This window comes from Harpia harpyja, chromosome 21 (genome assembly GCF_026419915.1).
Source record: "Harpia harpyja isolate bHarHar1 chromosome 21, bHarHar1 primary haplotype, whole genome shotgun sequence".
In the NCBI taxonomy this organism is placed as follows: Eukaryota; Metazoa; Chordata; class Aves; order Accipitriformes; family Accipitridae; genus Harpia; species Harpia harpyja.
The window spans coordinates 3,512,688-3,525,280 of record NC_068960.1 but is presented as its reverse complement, the minus strand read 5'-3'; the positions used below and the strand labels follow the sequence as shown (position 1 = coordinate 3,525,280).

The 12,593-nt window shown below is 41.2% G+C and overlaps 1 protein-coding gene across 4 annotated transcripts in view; it reads right to left on the bottom strand.

Moving 5' to 3' along the window:
• The window catches only part of TOM1L2 (target of myb1 like 2 membrane trafficking protein), a 58,949-nt gene that overhangs the window by 25,437 nt on the left and 20,919 nt on the right, over positions 1-12,593 (bottom strand). For all 4 annotated transcript variants that reach the window (XM_052772488.1, XM_052772489.1, XM_052772490.1 and 1 more), the window contains exons 3-8: positions 12,290-12,368; positions 10,501-10,650; positions 5,963-6,097; positions 4,829-4,987; positions 3,947-4,063; positions 1,136-1,269 (exon numbers count right to left, since the gene is read on the bottom strand). In XM_052772488.1, coding sequence (XP_052628448.1) covers positions 1,136-1,269; positions 3,947-4,063; positions 4,829-4,987; positions 5,963-6,097; positions 10,501-10,650; positions 12,290-12,368 — 774 coding nt within the window. The remainder of the gene's footprint in view (positions 1-1,135; positions 1,270-3,946; positions 4,064-4,828; positions 4,988-5,962; positions 6,098-10,500; positions 10,651-12,289; positions 12,369-12,593) is intronic.

The following is a 12,593-nucleotide window of genomic DNA, read 5'->3' as shown; positions in this document are numbered from 1 at the left end:
CTCAGCTCACCTTTCAGTGTATAATGACTACAAACACATTAGCCCCAGTCAGCAAAGGCGCAGATGGAGGAAAATAGAAAAAATACTAAGGCTGACCAGACTAAGCTTTAGTGACAGTTACACTCTGCCACTTGTAGAATCATGCTCGTGCATGAAACACATACCATTCCACATAAAAAGCCAGCATTTGTTTCAAAGTTTGCCCCGATCTCCTCTGAACAACTAAATCAAAGACAAAAATCGAGGCCACTGAGTCTACTTTCCAGCCTTTGCCATGACAGCATAGATTCACAGATCTAGAGTCTAATTTATTTTTAAAGGCTTGAGAAACAAAGCCCTGTGCTAAGAGCAAGTAACAAAGGGTACTCTTTAGTGCCTCACTCCCCAGGCCTGTCATTAAGGGGAAGATTAAACTTTCCCAAGACTGCTCTATCACGTGTCACCTACTGCAGCAGATGTGGCTGACAGCGCCTTTGTCTAACATGTCGAAAGTCCTGTGACCCAAGTCCCGCCCCTGGGGATGATTCCCACAGACCAACTCTTCAAAACCTCAGCTCTGCGCAAGACAGGCTTTTTTCAAGATTTTAAGTGTTACTTAAAAACAAAACCCTTACATGCATGACGGTCACGCCCACCTCAGACAGCTCCCTTTGCACCAGTACTGGAACTAGAAAGCTCAGAGATCAGAAGACAGAGCTCACGGGAGCCTCCCTAAGCCAGGAAGCAGCACAAGCATTTGTGCAGAGCCCAGGCTAGCAAGTGGAACTAGCAACTGTGGCTATGCTATTTTCAGTCCCAAGTCCCTACATCTGTACAGCACCGCACAACAGGGACTTGCAGACTCAAGTCTCTGCTAGTTCAGAGAGTTTTGCACAAGGTTGTCCTGCATTTTACGGATATGCCCCACAAAAATTCAATGGCTAGGACAAAAAAAAAATAAATCATAGTATTGGAGGAAACAACAGAAACAGGAATGTTACCATAAAAGACTGTAAAAGCTTTCTGTGGTTTGGTTCTCTGCATTTTGTTATGTTGGACCATTGGCCCAGATGGCAAACTCTTGTCAACTGACCTATTTTACACTTAAGTGAAAACCCAGAATGAATGTAAATAGTTAATGGAAAAGGTGCCCCACCTTTCGTATCGGAGGAAGACGTTATTTAAATCATCATTCACATGCAGCAGCTCCTCTGTGACTTCTTCATTGGACACTCGTGAGATAAGCTCCACGATTCTCTGCTGCATAGCTCTACAGGTTCGGTTCAGTTCCTAGGAGGAATGCATTGTGCACACGCATTCTGATAAGCAGCTAGCAATAAGTAGATTTAGTTGAGCTCTGTTCACAGCCAAACATATCCCCCAGCTGAGAAACACTAAGACAAGTCTATCTTTGCATGATTAAATGTCACCCAAAAGCACATCTAATCAAACATGCCCTTCAAGAGACGATGGCATAAAACCTTGAGAGCTTATTTACAAATCAACATCCTGATTCTTCTTTAACTCTGAGCACTTCAGAAAATAAATATCTGTATTTTAGTTATCTGTTTTAAGAATAAAACATGTTAATACAACAGCTTTCCAGAAGAGAGCTTTCAAGGAAAATTCAATCTGCTCTATTTGGCAGTATCATCCTTAAAAACTAAAAGATGCACATGGTGGAACAAGTAGGGAAAAAAAGTTCATCAGGGCTACCACAAGTAGCTAAGTGTGTGCTAGGAAGAGAAGTGTTGGGGACACAGAACTTACCAACTACGGAGAACATGAGGGTGAACACAAAGCAAGGAGCAGGAGCAGGAAAAGATGAGCACACCATACATACTTCAGTACTGAACTATACACAGAAACATTCCTTTCAACTGAGCAAGTCCACAGACAAGAGACTGCAAAAAGGCAGTGGGGAGTTTCAGAAGAAAATTTTAAAGAATATAGAGTAAGGGCATTTATTTAGAAGTCTCTCGTGCCAAGAAATCTAGATTTGAGTTTGCCTAAACCAGGAGTTCTGATGCTTCCAGGACATCTCTTCCATCACCAATTACTTAGCAGAATTCTTTACTCCTGAAAGGCCTCAAGACCAAAGGTCAAAACTGGTCTGTTGAGGAGGAACTACAAGAAGAAATGTGACATATGGCATGGCGCCACTGATTAGGCCCACGGTTTTACTTCAATAAGCACTGACATTTCAACTAAAGCATGTCCCTCTGTCATCTTCTCCCCCCCCCCCAGCTCCACTTCACAGCAAAAATTCAGCACTAAACAAGGATGACTTGTTGGTACACAACCTTCGGGATGAAAGCAAAAATGTGTTTGTTTTCCTTGCTTGGTCTGACATCCTAAGCTCTGGATAAATTTCACCTAGTGCAATCCAGCTGCCTTAACAGCTTGAGGAATGTGTTCTCCAATGTCAGTTTTGATCCCATCACTTGAGAAGCAGATTGTGACATTTCAGAGGTTTGTTTGCTGCCTTTCTGAGAGGGCTGACAGTACCTATCTATTCTGCTCAGAGCTGGCTCTCTAGCAAGCTGTTTACATTTGATTGTTAGAGAAAATGTCAGGAATTATTTAAGGAGGAGGGCTATATAAACCTCAAAGCAAGGAGTCCTTGCATGCAGCAACCGGCTCACAGCTTTCAAAAGACTAACCATCCTTTGTGATCAAAAATGGTTTCTCCCCAGCTCTGTGATTCAGATTTAGGATGCATCAGTCAAAGAAGGGAACCAGTTGGAATAAAGAATCGTTGCTGTCACTCCATTTTATGATCAAGTTCTTTCACCTTAAAGCTATGCTGTAAGGTTACACTGTCAAGATGTTAGTAGTTGTTTCTGAATGTAAGCAAACTGTTCTACACTGTTCTGGTCTGTTGTGGTTTCCTGGAAGCTTCTTTTGTTTTGAGCAGTCCGACCCAAATGGGCAGTAACTGAAAGGCTCTTTATTGCAAAGCCTCTCATTAGCTGCCATGATGACTCCGAGACAAACACACAATACCACTGCATGGGAGAGACCAGTTTTTGGATGGATTTCAGACTCTGATGTATCACAGAGAGCAATTCCCTGCCTTCCTCCAAATGTACTGCCGTGGGAGCCCATCCTCCCTGCTGGAGGATCAAAACAGAAGCCTCTTTCTAAGCTATGGAAAGGCAAATACCATGTTAAGGGCAGCAGCTGGAATGCTAGATCACAGTATCCCTCATCTGTATTGCATGTGGTACTGTATTACTTTCCTCAGCCAAAAGGCCACTCTGCCACTACTGGCCTAGGGAAGCAGTTATGAAGCCTGAGACATAAGCTCAACTTACACCATTTTACCTCTTGACATAATAAATGCTGCACTGGATTGAGACTTTCCAGCAAAGAAATCCCTTCTGATTACGGAGTCTAACCCTCCAGACAGCATGAAACTTCGCCTGAGCACCTGCCTTAAGACACTACCTTCAGGAGAAGCTACAGCACATCTTCTGGAAAGACAGTTAGTTCATACATAAGATTTCAAGTGGCAGAGAATCCACAGACCCTTGGCAATATTTAGTCCAGCTGGAACCATGGAGTGTTTTTTTCCTGCATAGTGACTGGGAATGTTTTGACACTGTATGAGTGATGATGGAGGAAGTAAAAGAAGCAGAAATGCTCAGGGCTTACAGAGCCTATGGCAATTCTAAGCTGCTTTGTGGTAAAGGAGACTTTATATTCAACATTGGGAAAAATTTCTAACTACATGGAGAAGAAAGCATTAGAACAAGTTTCAAGGGAAGTTAGGAAATCCTTGTCACTGGAAGCTTTAACAAATGAGTAACATCAAGTGATGAGACTAACCAGGGTCAAGCACAACCCACATTCATTATGTAAACCAAACAAACCAAGGCAGTGAAGTAAACTACAACAAAAACCACATCCTCCAGAGAAACTCAAGCACAGCAATGATCAGAATCATATTTGCTAGAAAACTTACCTGGAGTAACTCAAGGTCTGAGGAATCCTCTTGTCCAGGTACCATTTCTGTCAGCATTTCAGACATCACTTTTGTATTCCCACGAACAATATCCAGTTCACTGCGCAGCCGGGCAATCTACATTGGGGTAAAAAGACAGCAAAATACTGCACAATCTTTTGGTTTAAGCAGATCATTTTCAAGAACTGACTTTGTGATACCTCTGGTTCTGTCTGACTAGATATCTAAGGCCCCAGATATTCTAGCAGGGAAAAAAAAAAGTAAAGATAAAAAGTTTACCCAGGAGAGAATTTTAGAAAAACAAAACAAAAAGAAAAGAACTTTGTAGAACCACTTACTATCATCACAAACCCAGATGTGCTATGCGTGTATGGAAGGGAAGCAATTGAAAACAGCAGCTAAAAACAGACCTCAGTTGCAGTACACCTTGCGTGCCTCACTGAAGCGTGGGGAAAGATGTACAAATGTTGATCAGGATCTTTGGCTCTGAAGTTATTATTTTTGCAGAGAGAAAAGATGATCCTATATTAGGGCATTACGGATGCAGACTTAACTCCCTGTTAGAAAGACTTCCTGCATCTGCAAGACATTCTGTGCCTTTAAAGGAGGGGGGCTAATGATAATAACTGCTAACCTACTGCACAACCGTGGAGTGGACTGGTACATCAGATTGTGAGGTTTTGTAACTGCTGCCATTAGGAGGCCATACATACAAATCTAAAGCCTAGATTTTACAGTATAATAGGAGGAAAGATTACTAAGTAGAACCAGACCTAGGAGGCAATCAAAGTCAAAAGAGTTAAAATGAAAGTTCCTCTGCAAATTGGTTTCTAATTTGATCTGTTGAAAGAGTCTCACTCAAAAGAATCATCATCCCAATACCTGTTCAGAATTAGCAGTGATGGGACCAGTCACATTCAAAGCTGGGGCCTGAGGAGCAGAATACGCCGTTGGAGAGGATGAAGAGTAAGAACTGGTGCTCATCCTTTGCTGAGACTGTGAATTGTGCATATTTGCTGCAGGATCAACTTCAGGAACACTCTGCCACATCAGAAAGACAAGAGTTCAAAAGCTGAATTGTGACAGCACTTGCTTTGTCAGCAGCCTCAGCCCAAATATGCTCAAATATAGAACATAATTGCACCTTGTGGAAAAGGTCAGTGTAGTTATGAGAACAGACTGGCGGGCCAGCCCATAAACAGACAGCTGCAACAAAAATGCATGCCCATCACTTTTGACCCAACCCACATGCATTTAAGTCAATTTATCTGTACAAGAAAAGTGAGAAGCAAAATAAAAACAAGAGCCAAAGATAAATAATTATAAATTATTTAAAACTAGGAATTAAGTTGCAGGCTTACAAAAAATGATGTGATACTGAATTTAATTAATCTTGACACACGAATTGTAATCTTTCAGTCCTTGATCACTTGCATTTACCACTTCAAAGATTCATTAACTTTGGTTTTCAGAGTGAATAATCAGAACACCTGTGATCATTAAGTTCCCTCCTAGCAGCAGTTCTGCCAACTTTCCAGACCTAACTTTTCAGAGGTGTAAAGATCTCACATTACCATGGGATCAGTGACAGATTCAGACTCTGTACACCTTTAAAAGACAGGCAGGCCTTGGTTCAGGCTTATCACCAACAGAAACAACCATATTTTTGAGCAAAAGAAGTAAATCTCAATCATGTATCCTGCTGGACTTTCTCTGAACAAATTAGTTGCACTTGTCTGGTGGTTTTGTGGTACAAGACAAGTGTACAAACCTCCTCCAAACTTTTATTTTCTCAGACTGATGTTTGACTCAAGGGAGGAGATACCATTAGCTTATCAGCCTGACAAATGCAGCTGTATTATACTTCTCTTACATGCCCTTTCACTACTAAAAAAGTCCTCCCAGGAGAGAGAAAATAGGCCAAATTCAGAGAAACAGGAGGGGGAAGAAGAGTAGTTATCCAACTATTTAGACATCTTGGGAAAATACCCCTGGAATCGCAATGCTGCAGCTTACCCTCTGTGGTGTGTGTATTGGAGACAGAGCATCAAGATCTGCCATGGGAAACTCTATGCCTTTCCTCTTGAGTTCTTCATAAATATGCACTACTCCAGTTAAATCAGGGCTACTTCGAAAGGCATCAGCCCAAGCCTGGAAAACATGAGGGATTATCCATAGACCTTTCAAACGAAGTTCCAGCTCCACCCTGATCTCAGATACTGACTACAAAAGCTTTCATGTATTTCAGCTTCAAAGGGAAGCTGTAATCATTAGACCTTGTCTAAAAGATCCTGCAAATATTATTAAGACAGTCACATACACATTTTATTCAAATATAAAATAGACACGACCCCAGCGCACAGTAGCAATGTCTAGTCCCTGACATCATCAAAATCTGTAAATGCAAATGAAAGCCTCTTCCAATCTCCTCTACTTAGCAGTGATTGCATGCTCATCTTTTCTGGCAAATTCTATGGCCAATGACCCGCCAGAAAAAGTCTGTGTGAAAGATTAAATTGATCTAAGCAAAATTCATAAAGTCATACAATAATCTTAGGTAATCTCAATTTACTTTGTGAAAAATCCTCATTTGTTGCCAAAGAAAACACACAGCTGTCAAGTTTTCTTCAGTATTTTATTTGGATCAAACTTAAATAAAAAAGGTAGTTGCTGAGGTTCTTATATTGTGAAACATGCAGTCCCATGAGCAGCACAACTAATGAAGCCTGGATTCTTTCAGAGCATATCCAACATTTAGACACCCCAGTGTGTCAGAAGGAACAAGTTTAAAGGGAGAATTTCCCACAGCCAGAACACTCATAATATCTCTCTCGCATGAATTCTCTGGTGCCTAAAAAGACTTCAATTCACATTTGAGCTTTTTCTTCAGTGGGAGCACTAAGTGTTTCTCTTTGCTAGCCAGCCTCCTGTACTCATGAAGTTGCTAGGAGAGTAATATCTTGAAAGCTTCTACCCTCTTTCACTTTTGCTGGAAATTAGCCAAGTATTAAAAATTTAGAGGAAGGAAAAATTGAAATATTATGACTCAATTAAAAATGAAGCATTCCACAACCCCCCACATATGTGAGTATCAGGGTGCTGGATCCAGAACTACTGCGAGACATGTGTGTGGGCTCTGAACTTAATTCATTTAGTCATCACTTTTACACTAGTTCTTTGACTATTTTTACTTTAAAAGCTGTTTTTAACCACTTTTTATATTTGAGAGAAATCAAAGATAGCAAAGCAAGATAAGAAATAATATTAATATTTAACTTACACTCCTATTCTATTCGATTTTAAGAAAGAGCATTTCCTACCCCACTCCTATTCTATTCGATTTTAAGAAAGAGCATTTCCTACCCTATATGCCCAGGAGACAATCCATTATCAGTTGCAAGCTAACAATTCTGGGTTTGCTTCTCAGCTTTGTTAAGAGTAAATTAACTGCATCAACTTTCTGATGCAGTGCAAGTCCAAACAGCCCTATTTGAGCCAGAGAAAACAGCTCCAACTGCAAAGAGCCATTCTGTTTCCTTGGAACTGACCTTCCAAACCATCCCTAACTCTGACGGAGGTATTGGCTGTACAAGTAACTCTACCCTTGCACTTTCTCTGCATTTTCAATTTACGTAAGTCATGTGAATTATGCTTCTACATAATGGTACTCCCCACTTCAACTCTATTTGCAAGTAAGAGTGAAAAATGTTAGGCAAGGGATGGTCTATTTAATAATCACTTAAAATAAACTGAGAGGCAAAAGTATGCTGCGTTGCTACCCCCAAATTTTAATGAGGCTTGTTTGTCCAGGAGGATGTACTAACGCATCCTCTTTCACTGGCTTCCTATAGATTTTGTTGTAGGCTCTAATGACAGTGAACTCACTTCATTTGCACTCTACCTTTTTAATATATTCTCTCTTCTGCAATTCTCTTTACTGGAGAAAGGAGACACTTTCATTTGTATTCTTCTTCTGCCTGAGCTGGCAGCATTATCTACATTAGTGTGTCTCTCAGAGGTCACAAGCAGGACTGGGCGCTATTGTCCGAAGTGCTGTCTACACACATTGTAAGACAATCCCTGTCCTAGACAGCTTACAATTCAACTAGGCAAAAGTAATATTAGCTCTACTTTATGGATAAGGAGCTACACACAGACCTTAGGAGACTTGCCTATTGTCCAAACAATTGTATGACAGAGGTGAGATTGAATTCATATCTTCTAAGATTTTGGGCCAGACTATCAAAGGTAGATACTTAAGGATGCTGCTGTATAAATCCCACTTGGCACCTCAGTGTGCCCAAACAGGTTAATTAAATACCATTGCAAATCTGGCCCCTAAATCAGTGATCATCCCAAGACAATTTTTCCAGTGTCAGACACTCTTTAACACATGTACCCTCAAAAGAATTTGCCATGCCATGCCATGCTTCATCTTTGATGACAGTGCTCAGCTACTGGGCAGCGAGGTGGTATGAACTCTGAGGTGATATGCAAGTTCTTACCACAGGCACAGCAATAAGGAATATTTCCAAGGCCTTTTAGCAAGGTGAAGAAGGAAGGATAAGCAGTATGTAATACATGCTAATTTACGTACACTGGGAAATAGGTTGAGAAAGTGAGACACATGATGCTCAACATCTCAGAACAGTCAAATCTCCAGATAAGAAATTGGATGGCAGCTTCATCTACCCTTGCTATGGAAAGGCCCAGGAGTACAAGAGCTGTGTGGCTGAAGACATAGACTGTTTGTACAGCTTTTTTCCATGCTTCCAAGTGCTATTAATCCTCTCATTTCTATTCTTATTAATTCCCTGCTATCAAATGGTAAAAAGCCTACAGAAGGGGATAAATGTAATGTTAGTGGAGCAGAGCTGAGAAGAGATCAGCCCCCTGGAACGGAGTTAACTCCAACTGCAGGGAGCTCTAAAGAGCAAAGTCTAAGCTGAGCGAAGTGGTCATGACGTATGGGATATTTTGGGTATGCATGTCCATAGGGCACCTGAGATGAGTGACTGCAATCCCTTTTCCAAACTTGTCAGGCAATCTGGAAAACAAAGTCCCCTACCACCTCCAGCTAAAGACACACTAACAGAACCCACCCACAGGCAACTTTCATAATTCTCAGGCTTCTTATACCAAAAGGCATTTAGTACCCAGAGTGAGCCTTTTAGCTCTACTGCACTAAGTCTATTCAGATAAAGCTGTTTAATACACTCGGGCAACGACTGCGGCTTTTTGGTTATGTTACAAACACTTCCATCTTAGTTGCATTGATGACTGGAAATCCACTTAAATTCAGGACCCAGAGTAATCAACATCCTCTTAAAACACTGTAGCAAACAGTATGGAAACACACACAGTTTCTCTTTACAGGACAATATTTAACCTCATTTCCTGGTCACTGCATGCATCAGCTCTCCCACCAAAGCAGGCAGACATCCGAGGGCTCAGTCAGATGCACAAGAATTGCTTTTAATAATTTCATTAATGTTGTGCTATTTTTTTAAAAGCCTTGAGATTAGAGACCAGAAATAAAGGGGCCCCACAGACGCCAATGCAATGCCCACCTAATTCCCCCACCCAGCATATTTCCTGTTCAGAAATCACTTATTTACGTTGTCATGCTCTAACAATGTCCTATCTGTGTATCCAAATAACAAATAAACCAGCAGAAACTCAATTGCATGCTTTGCCACAAAAATCAGAAGTATATTTGGAAAACTATGCTGCACATTTGTGAATACCTTCCCACAAGAAACACTGCAGCAGGTTTATATCATTTTAAATACGCAGTGTCTTTTAGTCTCTGGTGTATGCAATAGCCTGTAGGAGCTTAGTGATAAAGCTTCCTATAATTGTCAGATTTCCTCCAGGCAGGCACCAATGTTTCCTCATGTGTTGCTAATGGTTTGTGGAATTAACATGGCTGTTTATTGTCACGCTGCACAGAGAAGAAAAGGGGCAGACAGGCCTACGTCTGAACTTCTCCACTGCAGGCAAGGAACTGACAGTGCACTTTTACTGCACAATAACCAGAGAAAAGACACCAAAAACATTTTAATTCCTATATGGTCATTTACTTTTCTATAACCATCTTTAAAAGGAATTCAGAATGCTTTCTAATGGAGGAAAACAGCTCCATTTTACGGTCAGGGAAACAGACACAGAAAGGTAAGTGTTCTGCAACTGACAGTGAAAGTGTGATCCTCTAAAATTTCTTGGCCTCGATGACAAGCCCATCACAGAAGCAAGTCTCCAGCTTCTAGATTTGACTGTTAAATTGCAAAGCCATCCATTTATCTTTTATTAAGTCCTCTTGTTTTAGAGTACATTGGTACCTCTAACTAGAATCCAGACATTTCTCCCTGGATAAAGTATCTATGCATGTGCATGTCTGCTCTTCCCTGCCAATCTGGATATACTGTTTGTTTTTACGTATAAAAAACTTGCCACGTTTTTAATGATGACAGCATGTTTAGTGATGCGTAGCACTGAAGCAGACAGTCCTTATTTCAGGCAGCAACATATGGAAGCAGAGACAAGCTGTGTACCTGAATCAGTGCTAGTACTTTATCCTGTACAATAGTGGGGGGATTATTCTTGGGCGAGATGATTTTCACCAGAACACCATCTATGAAGTCACGGTTTGCCACTAAGACGTGAAAGCGATGGCCACAGTTCTTCACACAGGTCTCCAACACCTACACACACAAAAAAACCCATTCATTGTTGGAGCAAAGCTTGATCACACACACAGCACCTATGTGGTTCGTTTCTGATTTTGGTTTTGTCTTTTTTTTTTAATTTTAAAACTTTTGATGGGAGGGAGAGAAGACAGAGGAGAAATTACACTTATACTCTTAATTCTTCTTTTCTTCCCCAATTTTACCAAAAAGCTTACTTTTCTACACACACATTTAGATGTACCTCACCCACCATTAACATATTGGGGACTTTTGTGATCTACCTTTGCCTGTGTTCAAGGTAAAGACATACAGTTTCTTCCTCTTCAAGTCAGAACTTTCCAACCTGTGCAGCTGAACAGCTAAGTACACGGCATCACATCAAGAGGAGGTAAGACAGAGGACATCCTGTCACAGTGAGATATTATCGTGCTGTGGCACTCCACCATTTTCTATGTACCTGGAACACAGCTGGACCCAGCTGCTCTGAGGTTGTTTTAAGCCATGTTTTAGAGTTGAGAATTCAGGTGAATGATCTTCACTCATTCAAAACACTCCCTTGTGAATGTTCTGACAGGTTATACTTTGACACATTTTCCCCCTGCAACCTAGCTAGAGGCACCTTCCAGTTGCTATTCAACTGCCATGGAAGAACAGCTGTTGATTTTTCTCTGAAGAACATGATTAGCATGGAGATAAATCCAATGCGTCACTTCTCCTTACAGCCATGCCTAATAACCACTGTGACTCTGTATCTGAGGAGTCTGTAATTACTCTCCTACTTCAGCTACTTTCATCAGCCCTGATGACATGGACTCATTCCTGATGAATTTTGCTCTTTCCTGCACAATGGATAATCTCATGGTTTGGTCTTTGGTAATCTGTCAAAATGACAATCCAGGATAGGAAATGGCAAGAAGACAGAAAGTACAGTTATGCTTCGTCAGGGAGATGCAACAAGAGCTGTGTGAAAGAATCATACAGATCACCTACCCACAGGAGTATAACTTGATCTAGTTACTGCTGCTCATTCTTCAGACTGCTGCTGTGCAGAGCCTGCCCAGCACCACATGTTCAGGAGTGCTGCATTACCCAGGAAACCCCTAGCTAAAGTCATCAGTAGGAAAGGTCACTGGCAAATTATCTCACACCTTACCAGTGCTGCCTAAATGCACAGAATATAATTTACACTTTATTAAGTGAAATTAGATCAGCATAAATTAACACGAGTCTCCTACACAGATCCATTCACAAGGGTAATTGTGAATCAGCTACTTATGAAGCTGAAAATATGGCAAGTTCACCATCCTCACTTGCAGATATGCCCACAGCTGTTGCCTTGGAGTGGAGAAACGGCTGGACACAGGGAGAGGAGAGTAGAAGGGAACAGACCCATTTGGGCTACTTTAATTTTCCTCAGTCAGTACTTCTGATGAATAAGATCCCCGAAAAAAAATCAATTGAGTCAGAAAAATGCTATGCAAAGGTTCCAGCAACTCTCCCCAAGGAAGCGAGGAGGCAATTGGAAAGAAGAAAAGAGCAGAGCAGTGGCTGTTAAAGCAAATAGTGTGTACATTCAAGAAAGTGCCAGGAAAAGGAAAATGACAAAAGAAAAGGATTATGCCCTTTTGAGGCATTCCAGTCTGCCCCCACTCACCGTTAGCGCCAGCATAACCTCTCTGTAATTTTTGTTTCCATTCAGCCTCTTCTTCAGTGCTCGAATGGCATCCTTTGGACTGAAGGAGAAATACACCATTTTTAAAAGACAGATCAGACACACTTTTCACATGCCATATATTGTGGGAAAAGGAATCCTTTACCACTTCCAGCTGGACATAAGCATGTGTGTTAACTTCAGATTACTTGACTACAACCAAACTAGGGTCATGTAGAATTATGTGAGGAGACAAGATACCACAGAAGTCAAGACCGGAGCAATGCCCGAGGCCTCCAAAAAGGTA